Genomic DNA, 16,733 nt, shown 5'->3' with positions numbered 1-16,733 from the left:
GATCGGGACCCAGCGGATCAGTGCCGTCCACGGCAACTGATCCAGCGTTCGGGGGGGGGGGGCTTCATCGGGGCTTGATTCGGGCCATCGGGATCTGATCAGGGATGCAGACAATCAGGTGCCAGTAATCTATTCCCAGGGCAACGGAGCCAGGGGAATGCCTGAGCTGTGTTTGCCCCCTTCTGTCGCCCTGGAAACCCGAATGGAAGCCCAGCTTTCCTTGATCAGCAGGGCTTCCTTCCAACCATGGAGCAGCAACACACTCACCGCCAGTTGGGAAAAGAGACCCAGGGGAGGGAGGGGGAAGGGGGTGTTCTGTAGCCATGGGCACTCCAAATGTTTTTTGCTTTTTAAAAAAAACGGGGCTTTGTAGGAGGAATGGCTGTTTTTCTGTCTGTCACTCTCTGTTTTTAACCTGCTTTTAAAACATTGTATTTTGTGGGAAAACCTCATTCACGGTTCTGTGTGTGTGTTTAAAATATGCTTTTGGAAGACTAGCTGCTTGCTTTTAAAATTGGGTGGGGAGGAATGGAGGATTCTGTCCCTGCTTTTTTTAAAAAGCTGGCTGAAACATGTTGACAGGGTGTGTGTGTGTCTCTCTCTATTTGGAGAGGCAGGGACGGGTTAAAAACCTTTCCCCCCCTCTGCTCTCAGTGTGTGTGTGTGTGTGAACGTCCCCTCCCTGAGGGGAGGCAGCTTGTCGCTGGGTTAAACCCCCCCTCTGCTCTAAGTGTGTGTGTGTGTGTGTGTGTGTGTGTGTGTGAACGTCCCCTCCCCATGCCCGCAGGACCCAGCAGTCGCCACCACCACCCACCTTCCCACATAGCTGGGAACAGCGGGGCGCCCCTCCGCTTTGGCCTCCCCGATCCGATCCACAGATCGGAAACGGGAGATGATCGGTGTGGATCGGTGATTTGGGGTCGTCGCTGGCACAGATCCACGATCAGCTTGATCGGTAATTTTTTTGGGATCGTGCCCACCTCTACTCTCAGATGATCACACAGTTACAGCATATAATTCTGGCAGTACAAAACAGCATAGACTATTATAAAATGCAAGATACAATCATGGCTTGTATGCTAGCATACATGACATACTGCCTCCCCGAAGATTTTCCCCTCTCACATTGGGCCAGGTTTGTCAGTCTTGAAGCATTCATGTTAGAGCTTTCAATCCACTCCCGGTGACTTTCAGCAAAACATTTCCAACGAACTAAATAAAAAAGTTTTCCATGTTTTATTTTAGAGTCTAATATGTCTTCTATTTCATGATGCACTTGTCCATCCATTAGGATGGGGTGGGGAGCCCCACACTCTGGATGCCATTTATCGAGTGGGGGGGGGTCTTTCTTCAGGAGGCTGAAGTGGAAGACTGGGTGGATTTGTCTCAAGTTCTTTGGTAGATCCACCTCTACAGTCACTTCATTTATCATTTTCTTTACTGGAAAGGGTCCCGAAAATTTCCATCCAAGTTTTTTACTAGGTTGCTCCCCAAGCAAGTGTTTGGTGGAGATGTACACATAATCTCCCATTTGCAGCTTCCATCGGACAGATCATTTTCTGTCAGCAAACTTTTAATAATCCTCTTTGGCTTTTTCCAAAGTTTTTTTATGACCTCCCATTGGGTCGTTAAGTTAGTCCACCACTCCCCCAAATCTCCTGGTTGCTGAGATTTGGGGGTTTGAGCAAAAGGCATTGCTGTGCCTTCAAAGCCTTGTGCTACCATAAATGGGGAGGCTGTGGAACTGTGTATGGAGTTGTTATAAGCATATTCTGCAAACTCCAAGAAATCAGTCCAATTATCCTGTTGATAATTGATGTAACATCTTAGAAACTGTTCTAACACCTGGTTAGTTCTCTGTGTTTGCCCATCGGTCTCTGGATGATGAGCGGAGCTAAGTCCTTGTTCAATTCCTGCTACTTTGAGTAGCTCCCGCCAGAAGTTGTAAGAAACTGGACTCCCCTGTCAGAAATTATCTTGTTTGGAAAAGAGTGCAGCCTGACCACGTGTTGTACAAAAAGGGTAGCCAGTTTCTTTGCTGTGGGGATAGTAGCACAGGGAACAAAATATGGTTGTTTAGAAAACAAATCAACCACCGTTAGAATTATGGTTTTCCCCTTCGAGGGGGGAAGATCAATGATAAAGTCCATTGAGACCAAAATCCATGGTCTGGGGGGGGGGATTTCTAGTGATTGTAACAGTCTGGGGGGGCTTTCCTCCTCTGGGTTTCCCCATGATACACGACAAGAAGATACATATTGAGAGACATCTTTTCTCATATTTGGCCACCAAAATTGCCTTTGCACTAAATGCAATATTTTTAAGTATCCAAAATGACCAGCCAATTTGGAATCATGACATTGTTTCAACAGTTCCCCTCCTGGCTGGCTGGAACATATAGTTTATCGTTTCTGTACCAGTTACTGTTCCCATGCCCAGCGGGGCTGGTTCAGTTTGATAGTTAGTGGGTTCCCCTTTCATGCAAGATTCATCCATTTGTTCGAACACAATGGGGTGTTCTAGTTCATTTACATTTAACCCCAATCCTGTGACTAGGGCTGGGACTATTAAATCCCGAGTGCATCCTGAATCAATTAATGCTTGCACTCGCATGTAAGTCCCCTTTTTGGGGTTAACTAAAGTCACTGGCATAAAAAGCAAGGCCCCTTTTGGTCTCACCTTTGTTGGCATTAGTTCTTTTTCGACCTGCCATCGGGACCTTTTCACGGCAGGTCGCTTACGTTTCCTGTTGGTGGGGCAGCTTGGTCCTCCTCTCCCTCTGAGGGGATCTTGTCTGCCACCTTCGAGGTTTCAACGGCTTCAAGCCCAGTTTCAGTTTTACTTTGTTTCTGGAGCGTTCTCTTGGGTGCCATTTTGGCTGGTGGAGCTGCTTTCCTTGTGAGGTGACTCCTCTCCATGAGTTCCTTTCTTCCTGGACATTTGGCAGCAAAGTGTCCAACCCCTCCGCACTGCATGCATGGGCCCTGTTGCCAACATAGGGCTCTCTCCATCTCTGTGGGGTGAGGTTTGGGCCATTTTTTAACCTTTGCCTCCATTTCTGAGTGTGGCTTTTTGGTTTCCCCCTGTTGTTGCATCTTCATGAGTTTCAACACTTGGTCTCAGTTCTCGACCTCACATGCCAACTGGATCCATCCCAGCATGGTTCTGGGGTTGTATTGCACTAGGGCTTTCGCTACTAAGTCCGCATTTAGCCCAGTTTGGAAGAATTCGATTTTGATCCCTTCCGTCCAATCACATATTTTGGCTGCATAGTGTCTGAATTCAGCAGTGTATTCCCTTACGGGTCTATGCCCTCATAGGATTGCTTTTAGTTTTGTTCTAGCCATCTCCTCATCCAGAGGATCTTCAAATTGGGCTTTCAGCGCTCATACAAACTCATTGAGGGTCCATAGTTCAGGTGCATTAGCTTCATATAGGGTCACATACCACGTAGCAGCAGGTCCACCTAAGCGCAATCCTAAGTGGCTTACCTGGCTATGTTCATTAGGGAAAAGGTGACCCCAATCCTGGAAAAACTCTAGGGTTTGCACAATGAAGAATCCTAATTCTTCGGGGTTCCTCTTGAACCTTGCATCAAGCTTGGGCCAACTTTGGTGTACACCTCTGGCGTGGGGACCTTCCCCTGGCACTGCTTGCATTCTGAAAATACTCAAAGTAAATGCTGATGAAGTAGATTGGGTCCTAGTAGAATGTGCCCTGATGATCAAAGGGCAGGATTGTTTGGATTGTTTATAACACTCTTTAATGAACCACACCAACCATTTGGAGATGGTTTGAGCAGTAACCTTCTGTTCTTTATTATCTCCCCTAAAGGCTGACAGACTGCTGCACACATTGGGTGTTAAATGTACACTGTTTTACCTGGACAGGACTATTGCCTTCAGAAAGGACCTGAACCTATTTGTCTCCTCAGTTTCAGAAGCTTAAAGTGAAACATTGACTCTTGTTGAGACCAGAGGCCGTTCATCCGATTGTCTCCGAAGTAAGCCCCCAACCTGACAGAAAAGCATCTGTGTAGATAGAAGTGAATGGGGCTGGAACTGAACGGGGTCCCCACCATTAGGTTCCATTCATCATTCCACCATGCCAGGGACCTGTGTACAGTCCTTGGAACTGAGAACCACTTGTACGGGTTCTGATAGTGCAGATGGAATACCCTGACAAACCAATTTTGTAACAGCCAGAGCTGGAGTCTGGGAAATGAAACTATCAATGTTAGACAGGCCATAACAACTAGCAGTTTTTGGATTTCTCTTGTGCTTTGGTGCCTGAAATAGCACACCTTGTTCAGTGAATTGGAACTGAGTTATTGGCTCCTTGGGGGGGAAAACCCAAGACAGTGTGGAGTCCAACACTGCTCCCATGAATATTACCCTCTGTTATGGAATCAAGGGCGATATTTCTAAATTGACCCTTACCCAGTTGTTGGTGGTTTGACAGTACTAACAAGGTGTGATGAAAGACAGACTCTCTGAACTGGCCCCACAATAAGCCATTCATCCAGATAGGGAAAAAAACCAGTGAAAACCTTTCTCCCTGAGGTGGCTGAGCACTACTGCCATCACTACTGCATCTAACAAAGAGAACTGTAGTTGTCAAAAGCTTATGCTACAATAAAGTTGGTTAGTCGTAAAGGAGCTACTGGACTCTTTATTATTTTGCGACTACAGACTAACATGGCTAACTCCTCTGGATCTATGCTATCACTTTGGCGAACACTCAAGGGGCAGAAGAAAGGCCGAAAGGGAGGACCTTGTATTGATATCTTTCAGAACTGCATTGAAAACAGAGGAATTTTGTGTAACAAACATTTATTGGGATGTAAAAATAAGCATCCTTTAAATCCCAGTAACGAAGCAACAGTAGGTATCCAACAGGGGTAAAATATCTTTCAACAATAATATTCTGAATTTTTTTTGAAACAATAAACTTGTTCAGAAAATGGACATCTGGGGCGGGAGCCCCTGACTTTTTGTCCAGCATGAAATAGTGGAAATAAATTTCATTGGAACTGAAATCTGGAACTGGTTCTATTGCTTGTTTCAGCATTAAGTTCCGTAGCTCCTTCACCAAAAGTGCTTGAGGCAGGGAGGGGTTTGTCTTCCAATCCATTTGGAAGAATGGATTTGAACTCCAGGGAATAACTCTACCAAACTATTAACAGTATCCAGAGCTCACAGGTAATTTCCTCCCATGTAGGAGAGAGCAGGGATTGTGGACGGAACTGTGGAAGCAGCATGTTGCTGGTTTGAGGAAAAAACTGATTCGGTTGAGATGGGAACCGATTGTACCTGGGGTTGTAATGAGGGTAGAGTCCAAGAGGGAACCAGTGTTTGTATGGAATGACTGGGGTAGTCCCTAATGTCCTAGCAGTCACCTTATCATCCCTTATCAGTGGCCAATGAAAAAAAAGATCATTTCCCTGAAAGGGGGGTAGGTTTTCAACTTTTAACCAATGGTGTGGAGCTAATGCAGTGGTTCTAAATCACGCATACCTCTGAACCACAATGGCAGAAGCCATAGCTCATGCAGAGCTATCCCGAATGTGTCTCACAGAATTTATTGCTTTGAGAGCCAAAGGGCTTCTCCTTGGAGAATTTTTGTGAGATGCTGTTTCTCATCAGGGATGAGACTTTACTAAGGGCCAATCTTGTCCCACAGGAACAAATGGTACCTGGCCATAATGGGTTCATAATTGTCAATATGGGAATTCAGGGCTGATGAGGCATAAACCTTTCCCCCTAAAATATCAAGCTTCCTGCCCTCCTTATCTGTGGAGGCAGAATGACCAGCACCCCATGGAAGACCCTTGCTTTTGTAGGGTTTCTGTAACAATAGAATTAGCACAAGGGTGCTTGAACAAGAACCCCGCCCTGTCTTGCTTGGTCTTATAGAGGCTATCTTTCTTGTGGTCACTGGCACGGATACCAGTGTTGACCCAGCTATCATCCCATGTATGGTGGGGAATGCCACCAGGCCCACTGCCTTGGAGTGGAGAACCTTGAAGACTGGATCTAACAATGTCGGAACTGGATATGTCTCTGTTTTGGTCAGATTTGCTTGAGAGGTGCTTGTGGAGGAGCACCTCCTATCTTGAGAAGATCGACTTGGCTAGAAGATGGGTGGCAAAGACTGTGCAATGCTTTGTGGACTCAGTGGGGTAGTTGGGTGATTCAACACTTCCTTTCATATGGAGGAGCTGTTCTGTCCCAACGGTGTACACCTGTCCAGTTGCAGGCATGCTCTTTGGCTGCAGGACCTGTGAGATGGTCTAATGGGTTGGGTGCAGCTTTAGGAGCTTTGGTGGGAGCCACTTTGGGGATCTTGTGGTGGTTTGGCATGGGGCATGGATCTTTTTTGGGCAAAACATAGGCGGCCGGCACTGTTTCCTTGTAGATTGGGATTCCTTAAAGGGATCTTGGGAGCAAGGCACAGAATGGGTAAGCCCAGTTTGAGGGCTGCCAGGGTGTGCTTGCTCCAAGATGGTAGAGGAACCACACAGAGGCTTACACCGACATGGATTCCCATTGACTGGCTTCTTGCGGTTTCCTCTTCAGTTGGTGGGCTGAGGGGATGTGGGGTCATGAGCTGGCAGGTGGGTCAGCTGATACTTGGATCCAAGCCCCATGCTTGTTAAAGGTGTATTCAATAAAGATGTGTCCTTTTAAACTTCACCTGATGTCTCTGTATTTTCTGTCACCTTGCCCCTTGCCCTCCACCCCTTGACCTGGCTCTGCAAGTGCATGACTAGAGTTGCTGTAACAGAAAAATATAGAGTGCCCATTTTATCTTCCTTTTGTAAATGATAGATGCTTCCTATATTATCTTTACTCCCTGGTAAATTAGGAACCATGTTTGACCAACTCAGTGTTTCTTTATTACTTTGCTTCTTGGGCATGCTAACCCACGTCTGTACAGATTTCTTCTCTGCCCCATCACTCAGCCACCTTGTAATGTTTTTTCAGCAATGAGGCACACTTGACAAATGACAACTTCAGGGGAAAAAGGACTATTTTACACTACGTAATGACACAGATGGGTTTGCCATACATAGCCATAGTACATATGTTAGAAAAATATTTTGTATTACTGGATTAATAAGAATAAATTGTTTCCAACAAAGTAGCAACTCCAGTCAGATAACGGAAATAAGATTACAGAGCATTAAATCATGAAAGGGCAAGTGCAAATCCACTGCTTTTGTGATTCAGCTGAGTGAATGAATATTTTAACTTCCCTGTTTGTTTAAATTGTGTGTGATATTGAGATTATTGTTTTCACTACACACATCAAATCTTTCTTTAAACATCTCCTATCATATATAAGAAACCTCTCACCACTATACCCCAGCTGTATTTCTGATGCATATATCCTCTCCAAGGAATGACCATCTGTTCTTGTTCAATCCTTCACTGTTTTTTTATTTGAAGCATAGAAGCTTCATCACTGCTTTGAAATCTTCATAGTGTATCTGTCCATCATTATATTGGAACTTCTATATTTTTTTGTATTTTCTCCCTGGGGTTTAGAGAATGTTTTCATGTAAACAGTAAAACTTTATGAGGAATGAACTTGAGCAAAATGGGTCCTAAAACATAATTCTACAATCCTCATATTGAAAGTAAGAATGTCATCTTTACTCTGCCAATGGTGTGAGCTATGTATAAACATACACCCACAAACTATTGAATGTAGCTGTATCTAATGGAACAAGACCTGCACATGTGAAAGAGGTGGTGAAGAGTGGTTCCCCTAGACTTGAGTATAACTTTCTTCTTCCTCACCAAGCTACTGTGTGCAGCATGCTGCTGCTGTAATGGATGTGCTGCAATGCCACCAGGCACCCTTTTCAAAAGAAACTCTTCAGTGCCTTTCCCAGGAGCATGCAACATCTCATTCTTCTTCCTATTTCTGCTCGGCCCCTGCATAATCTGAGTGTCATAAGCTTGGACAACAATGAGCTGCTTGCTAGCAAGGTGGAAGAAACCCCTGCTTATTCAGCTGTAGCTGACAAATGATCTCCAACTACCACACTTCTTCAAATACTACTGTCACAGCTTGCCAATAATTGATTAACATTTGTCTGTTTCTTACCAATAGGAGTCCCCACACCATAACCTTTGGAATCAATGAGTCCACCAATCTGGGTAAGATTGCAGTTTCTCTGAGTGACATATTCTATGCTGGTAGATTCCATCAGGAGAGCATAATCAGTGGTGAGCACTCGCTGGATTCCCTCATCATTGTTCTTCACCAGTGCTGTCTGCTGCCTGCTGCTCATAAATGCCCACATTTTCTCATATGTCGATATTTTGGATTTCTAAAGAGAAAAATCAAAAGTATCAAAGACCTTACTCATACTTTTAAATTATAAAACATTCCTGGATAGCATCAGCTTTGAGTCTTTAGTGTAGGAGAGAGAAATTATGATCCTTTCCCACTTTTCACTACATTCAGCCCCACATATGCTTTATTACAAACGTATTCCATTTCCATCAGGCAGCATACTGATGCTGCCTGATGCATTGTTTTTCAATGCATTGTTTTTCTAATGCATTGTTTTTCAAAATAGTTATAGGCTATATGTTTTCAATTTTAAACTAAATATGAGAAGACTTTTTAAAAAATGAACTTAAGAACTGAATAGTCATATTCACAAAGTCCTCAGAATTCAGTTCTAAATTTCATTTTTTTAAATTTTAAAATTCAAAATGTAGGTTTCAGATTTTTGAATTTTGAAATGCACCAGTTTTTACATTTATGCAATCTATGCTACCTGACACAGGTGTGCTTCTACCAACATCACATCAAGAGTCAGAAAGGTGGGATGGTTTGAGTATTGGACAATACCTTGAAAGACCTAGACTCAAATCACTACTAACCATAACACTCAATGGGTGACCAGAGACCAGTCATTTTCTCTCAGACAAATGTACCTCATAGGGTTGTGGTAAACCCAAAATGGAGAAAGGAAAAATCACTGACAGTATCAATGAGCTAAATAAGTAAAAAACATTATGTCTCTAAAGCTGCTCTTACCATAAGTATTTGGGATGCTACTTTTTAGCAAGTAGATATCTAGAGATGTGTTTCTAAACTCTCCTAAAATATTTTTTTCAGTTGATTATGCTAGGGAGTACTAGCTAACAAAAATAATGTCCGGGTACCTCTATGGAGTGTCCTCTGAATGATATAGATAAGAGTCTTTTATATTTTGATTCCAATTATTTTCAGAATTTTATAAATACCAGTACCATTTATATAATATTTCCGATATGGCTATATATGAGAACAGGTTATGAGAAGAGTCCACACTTCCCTCACTAAACAACAACTGGATTTCCCCACTTTTTCCAGTGTCCTGGGTCAATCTAAGCAATTCTCTATGAGACAAGATACTTCTATAAATAAATTCATTTCCAAACATGGTCTCAATTAGAGATGGGCACGATCCAAAAAAAATTGCTGATCCAGCTGATCGTGGATCGGCGCCAGTGACGATCCCAATTAAACGATCCACACCGATCATCTCCCATTCCCGATCCATGGATCGTGGATCGTGGAGGCCAAAGAGGGGCGTACTGCTATTCCCAGCTATGTGGGAAGGTGGGTGTTGGCGGCGGCCACCGGGCCCGGCGGGCACAGGGAGACGGTGACAAGCTGCCTCCCCTCAGGGGGCAGGGGGTCTGGCTGCTCGCCGGCGGAACCCCACATGTGCCCACCCGCCAGGCCAAAAAGGAGTGCGCTGGCGAGAAAAGAACAGTGGGTGATGCCGGCGGCATCTGTGTTTGTGTTTGGCCATCTGTGTTTGGCCATCAGAGCTGCCTATCAGGCTTTGCAGGGATGAGATTGGAGTGCCCATGGCTACAGAACACCCCCTTCCCCCTCCCTCCCCTGGGTGTCTTCTCCCAACTGGTGACTGCTTTGCTGCTCCATGGTTGGAAGGAAGCCCTGCTGATCAAGGAAAGCTGGGCTTCCATTCAGGTTTCCAGGGCGACAGAAGGAGGGGAAACACAGCTCAGGCATTCCCCTGGCTCCGTTGCCCCGGGAATAGATTACTGGCGCCTGAATGTCTGGCTTCCCGATCCGAGCACGATCCAGCCCCGATCCAGCCCCCTCCCGATCTCTGGATCGTTGGCTGTGGCCAATCACGATCCGCTGAGTCACGATCGCGCGATCACCATTATCGTGGGGTTTTTTGGATCGTAATGCGGATCGTGCCCATCTCTAGTCTCAATGTAGTGATGTACTACCTTGGTAGTCAATGTATAATGTACCTTCAAGCTGTAACTTAACTTAAAGCTTTTTTATTATTTGAACTTCTGTCATGTCAGTTTTATTATTCTGTTGTGCTATCTTAAGGAAAACAGTTTTTGACTTAAATGTCATGGTATAAATGTGTATTCATACACTATCAAAAACATTTCTGTAACTCATTGTACCATAAGACAGCATATGTTTCCACATGATCACAATCTAGAGAAAAAATTCTAAGACAACAAAATAATAAGCTATTTAAAAAGATTTAATGTTTTCAGTGGTTTTAGTGTTCTCAGTGCTCTCTTGGTAACCAGTGCTGTGTCACAGGGCCATGTCTCCCACCAAACCCAAGTTACTGCTTGGGTGAAATAAGAAGGGGGGGGGAACCTGTGGGGCCCTAATACTCTTTCCCTCCTCTTCATCTGTTGTTCATTTATTTTTCAGTAGGTGACAAGCTGCACATTCTGTGTAGATTTCTCCAAAATCTCATGAGAACCCCTCTTTGCTGAGGCCCAGCAGGAACATGACAGTATATGAACCGAATGCCTCAGTAGTTGATAAGCAACCAAAATGGTGTTACAACTTTCATGAGATGAAAAATATCATGAGAGTTCAGGACGTTTAGTAGAAGTGGATGCCACTATGGAAACTGCACTATTCTGTCAACGGTGCTTAAATTACAGGTAAGCTTTTGGAATTAGGGTCAATAATCCAAGTTGCATTATAGAAACAGGAAAGTATTTTAACTTTCAAAGGGAAAATAGAGAATTTCAAAATTTGATTCAAATATATTTCAACATTTTATTTCCTCTTTATTATAGCAAGGCAAAAAGCCCTCTGCACAACACAGACAGAGCAAACCCAAAGAATATAAGTTGTCTTAGTAATACTGTTAATGTATTCATCTGTTTTTTAAGGAGCAAGGATGCTTAACATGATTGAAGGTATCAAGGAAGATCATCACTTTCAATAATTGCCTTACCGTGTAAAAAAGGAACACATAGATACATATTTTTAGTCAATTACCAGAATTCTTTATAACTTTGAAACTGCTAATTTTGAGAAATCTCAGAGATATCAACATTGTAACCTGTTCATCCCCCCTTTCCATCTGCAACACAGTTTCAGTATGAACTTGAGACTCTCTAGGTCCTAACTGAGAGCTACCATTTAAAATGTCAATCTGGCAGCTACATAAATGTAAAATATTTGTTCATAGAGATAGCAGAAGCATATTTCTTTCCAAATTCCCATTGCTTTGCCAATCTGTCACAGTTGCTTTGGAGTAATTGCTTCCTAAAGGTTAGCTTTTTCTCTGTGTATCATGTTTGGATCCCACAGAGGGGAAGATGATAACTATAATTACCTGCATCTGTTCAGGTTTGGCCTCCCTGAGATTGCCAATTGCTGTTTGTATTTGCCATATTCATAGTTTGTTAGTGTACTCAGGCTCAGAGTTCCAAACCAATTACTCTAGTATAATCCCTGTGAACTAAATTAAATTTAATGATATTATATTAAAGTAAAATGAGATAATTTTACTTTCTAGATTGCTATGGCTTATATTATTACATATGACTTAAATTAATTTTGTATCCAAATAAGCAAATCCAGAAATACTAACACAGTGGGTTACACATTGGCAAAAATCTAGAAACATAATTTTTCTCTTTCTAAATATGAAGATTCCATTAAACCTCAGTTGCTCAGAACAGTGAACAAGACTGACCTGGAAACCTTCAAAGGGATCACGTAATATTTCCCTATCAGATTTGGCCTATTGCTGTTAAGAGACTGGTCTGGCTAGTCTTCTTGCAAGTCACTTCTTTGGCTAGGACTGGTAATGAACGCACAAACTGAATTTCTGTCTGACACTTCCATGTTTGTGGCTGTGGAGCCACTATGTATGCAAGTCCTGATAGTTACAGCAGCAGATATTTTCTGCTCTGTTGCCTAGATTCCCATAATTCAAGCAATGTGTTTGACCCACAATCAAGAGAGCTTTCTGGGGTGAAACCTAAGGTTTTCTGTATACCCAAATGAATTTTTGCCTTATTTGAAAAAGGGTCTTTCATCCTCAGCAATGCTGCACATTCTCAAACTGTTGTAGAGCAATAACATTAGTTCAGATTGGCTCAAGAACTGGTATCATGTCCAGCACAAAAATGGCAGCTGGATTGCATGTAGGCAGATCATTATGAATTTTACAGACCCATTGACTATATTTATTCTCTACCAACTTGTCATTTTGACTAGTTTTCTGCATTTGTCTTTTTCTGAGGTCAGTTTTGGCTGCTTCCTAAATGAGGGGAGGGGGTGGGTATCATGGGGGTGGATTTGAGGGAGGTGCACTGGATTGCCCATCCCCACCACACCATGACTGATGGAGATGTAGGGGCCAGTATGGATGGGGCCTCAGTAGCAGTGGTGGCAGGAAAGTTTTTTACCCCCCTCCCTTGCTCCCTCCATTTGCTACAGCCCATCCGCCCCCAACAGCTTTACGGTGTTGGGTATTCAGCTGTGGAGGTGGCAACAACTCTTCTGGTGGGCAAGAGAGGCAGCTGTTGTGGCCCCATACAGTGAGACATTGCTTACTCCTTCTCCTCTTCTTCTCTGTGGGTGAGAAGGAGAGCTGCTTCAGTGGCCATAAGACAAGTGGTGCTGGAGAGAGGAGGGGGCAGCTGTTTTGCAAGGCCCATCAGGCCACCTTTAGCTTTGCCATGGGTACTCCCCGTCAGCCTGGCCATGACAGTGGTGGTCCCCCCCCCACCCCCCTGCCTACACACAGTAGCTTTATTGCAGCTCAGGCGACTTTGTCCTCTTTAGTTGAGGCCTCTGTTAGTTGCCACCATTGCTGCCTCACTGCGTCTTCTGGAGCCCTGCACAGCTCCCAGGCTTTGCCACCTGACTGTGCAGTGCTCTTGGGTTCTGCTGCTGCCAGCCCCAAGGCAGCACATCTCACAACTTTGGTCCGTATGCACAGATCAGGTGCTGTTGGTTTGGAGAGGGGTTAATCCCCCCAATGTAATATTTCTAACTTTTCAGATTTTTCTGCAACCCTGGGAGGGTGTGTGTGTGTCCCCAAGATTGCAAAAGCTTGTGGTGTGTAGGCAACTGGGGCAAATTGGGGCAGGGGGGACACTTGGCTATTAGTATGTAAGCTATAAAGGATCTCTTTGTGGGTCTAGCAGTATGGCTTTGGGCAAACATCTTGAGTATGAAAATGCAAATTTGGCAACCTACACAACCTTCTTCAATTTCCACAGCAATTCTGGCATGCACATTTCAAGGAACTCTAGCTCCTCAGTGGGGTTGTCACTTGTTTTCTTCATCCAAATTTACTATTTAATATAATTAAAAAGTCTTACTGTTTTACCTGGCGATGCAAAATCTGTTGCCTGTCATCTTACCTTGAAGAAGGTCATTGTTGATCCATCTCTAACAGCTCCATATTCTATCTTGGTTTGCTTTGCCAAATCATCTGCTGAATCAATAGGAGATTCCATTCTCTCAACAGTTAAGAAGGCTGCCAAATTAGCAGTGTAGGATGAGATTATGATTAAGGTGAAAAACCACCATATTCCTCCGACTATTCTGGTGGAAAGAGCTTTGGGCATCAATTCTGATCCTGTTACAATACCATCAAACATTTGCATTACAATAGGTTGAAAGAAACTTCAGACTTCTGCTATAGAATGTCATTTAGGGATATGATAAATATATGAACAACACAGTAAAAAATGATTTGATTCAATGATCCAAGTGACATACAGATAACAGTTAAAAATGGAAACAACACTTTGAGAAGATTTATACAATGACAGATGACAAACATATGGATGTCATTGGATCTGAACTCCAAATTTTCCACACTTTTCTCCTAGTTGTTAAGACTTTTAATTACTTTGACCAGTAACATCGTTTGGCTGTAATCCTGAACACACTTACTTGGAAGTAAGCTTGTATAAATATAATCAAGATCAGGGTACGAGGCATTCAGTCTTGGGCCCCACAATTATAATTGGCTGGATTCAGTGGAAAGGAGTGGGGAAGGAGTTGGCAGAATAGACTTATAGCCAGGGAATCTAGTAAAATCACTTCCATCTTCCTCTACTGTTGATGCCAGCTGTGTTTTATTATCCCTTTACATGAATCCCAATAACTTAGTAGCCAAAAATGATATGGAAAACAGGCTTACTTCAACAGCGTCAATAATGCTACGTAGGTAAGAGGACAAAAGGAAAAAATCTAAAATATTTCCTGTTCATAATTTAAATATTGGGACAGTTAAAATCTTAACCTATAATTCATATAATGCAACATTAATGACCATATTGATGATTGAAAGGAAAAATAGCACATACAGTGGCTATGTCAATCACATTGTGACGGTCTTTTAGTATAAAATGACACAACAATAATAAAGCAACACAAGATGTTGGAAGCCGAAGAGAAATGAACATTGTGCATGTACTTTATTTGTTGAAAGCAAAATTCTTCCTTCTAAGAAAACATTTAGTGCAACCTGTTCATTTATTGCTTGTAAATATGTCTTGGATCCTTTCCTGATGACAGAAGGGCATTTCTGCAACAGGAGATGGGCAATTTTGCTTATTTCCCCCTTTCCACTGAAGTGTAGTTCTGACTTCTGAGCATTTTCTCCTTCCACTTCACTCCTTATGCTGTCCACTTTTGTGAGCTTTAAATATCAGAAAGTCTTTTCCACGTGGTTTTTGCCATGGGTTCAATGCTGTTGGGAAATGGGGTTTTTCCCATTTCCTCAAAATATCATGGTGTATTGATGCACTTTATGGGGTTTCCCCAGCTTTTCTCTGATCTTTCAGAAACATATTTTGATTAGTTTTGGGGGAAATCACAGCAAATCTGGATGGCTGCCATGTGTTTGGGAAAGTTCAGATTTTCCCAGTCCTACCCACACGGCTGTCATTTTCCCTGTCCCTGTCTCCATAGCAGCCATTTTCCCCAGCACCACTGGGGGGCTTTTGGATTTTTAAAATCAGCAATGAAATATCATTCTATTGTTATAACACTATAACAATTTGTACATTAGTTTATCTGAATCCCTAAATTTCTTTTTTTTTTAAGTTAGTCTCTAGCTCCTTTTGGAGATGTAACAGAAAAGAAGCTGCAATGAAAGAAGCTTTGAAAAAATAGACTATATAAAAAACTGAAACAGCCAGTGGTATGAGAGGGATGGATTGGTCACTACTGGGGCAGGGAAACCTGACATGGGGGAATCTCATTGCTGCTACATTGTATCAGCAACCATAATGGGAAAACCACACAAGTCTGTACCTGGTAGGAAAACACTTACGTATGATTAATGTCATGTGCAGGTTAAACCTTGGATACACTCTCAGTAGGGCTGCCAGACCAAGCATGGCACCAGCAGGAGAGTAAGGGGTGGAGATATGGGGGTGTTTGACATTGGCAACAAAATCACTACATCACTTCCAGGTAAAACCCAGAAATGACAACAGGTAGTTCTAGGAATCAACAGAAACTCTATCCTTTTAAGCAATTCCTAGAGCTACCCATTGTCACTTCTGAGTTCACTAGTGCAGAGGCTGGCCATTTTTTTCTTTAATTTTCTCCCAAGGTTGAAACGGTGGTGGGCTACAGAGATGATCAGTGGGAGATTGCCTGCCATAAGTGGGCATGTGGTAGGCCTAACTGTCAGCCTAATTCACAACTAAATTGACTTAGAATATTAGCAAAATGAATGTCCATTTAAGCCATCAGTTCTGCTCACTCCTGTCCTTGCTAGCTGTCTGCCACTTCTGTCGGAAAAATTAACAAACCATACTGATTAATTTGATAATTGCCACCAGAAGGAGGTAGCAGAAGACAAAGTAGCAGCAAGGAAGGGAGGAAAGGACTGAGTAGAGACTTATATTCTCCTCTATTTGTCCAGTTCAATTGTGAAGGCATATTTGCAGTATTCTCCTTGCATTTCATGCTTGTCTTCTGTTAAAGACAGGCTCAGTTGCAAATTTAGTAGGAATAAAACACATGCAGAAGTGCTTAATGGAATAAATCATAGATCAACATGTGGTTACATCGCACTAAGCAAGTGCAGCATTATAATTAGCAAAGATTTTTGGCACTGTAAGGCCTTTTGAGACATCTATGTGATATGCTATAATGGGCTTAAAAAGGACAAACATTTTCCAAATGATAGCTGACAGTTTAATTTTAATCTATATAAATATGTCATTTTTCCCCTTAAAAGTCAGTGCCAACTATGATCCAAAGCCAAAAAACTTGCTGTGGCAACAGCCTAGGGAAATCAGTGGAAATGCCTTACTTATAAAAGCTTGGATCTAAGGACATCCAAGGGCTTCATTATTCTAATCTAGTCTAGTCTTGCTCATGTACATTTATGGAACCATATAATCTGTTTTATGAGAAATGCTTGCAAGGCACTATGA

At 42.8% G+C, this 16,733-nt stretch overlaps 1 protein-coding gene across 2 annotated transcripts in view; it reads right to left on the bottom strand.

Annotated features, from left to right (window-relative positions):
* Positions 1-16,733, bottom strand: part of GRIK1 (glutamate ionotropic receptor kainate type subunit 1) — a 270,840-nt gene that overhangs the window by 13,044 nt on the left and 241,063 nt on the right. For both annotated transcript variants that reach the window (XM_054973686.1, XM_054973687.1), the window contains exons 13-14: positions 13,692-13,909; positions 8,116-8,341 (exon numbers count right to left, since the gene is read on the bottom strand). In XM_054973686.1, coding sequence (XP_054829661.1) covers positions 8,116-8,341; positions 13,692-13,909 — 444 coding nt within the window. The remainder of the gene's footprint in view (positions 1-8,115; positions 8,342-13,691; positions 13,910-16,733) is intronic.

Source organism: Eublepharis macularius, chromosome 3 (assembly GCF_028583425.1).
Source record: "Eublepharis macularius isolate TG4126 chromosome 3, MPM_Emac_v1.0, whole genome shotgun sequence".
In the NCBI taxonomy this organism is placed as follows: domain Eukaryota; kingdom Metazoa; phylum Chordata; class Lepidosauria; order Squamata; family Eublepharidae; genus Eublepharis; species Eublepharis macularius.
This window is presented reverse-complemented; position numbering and strand designations above follow the sequence as displayed.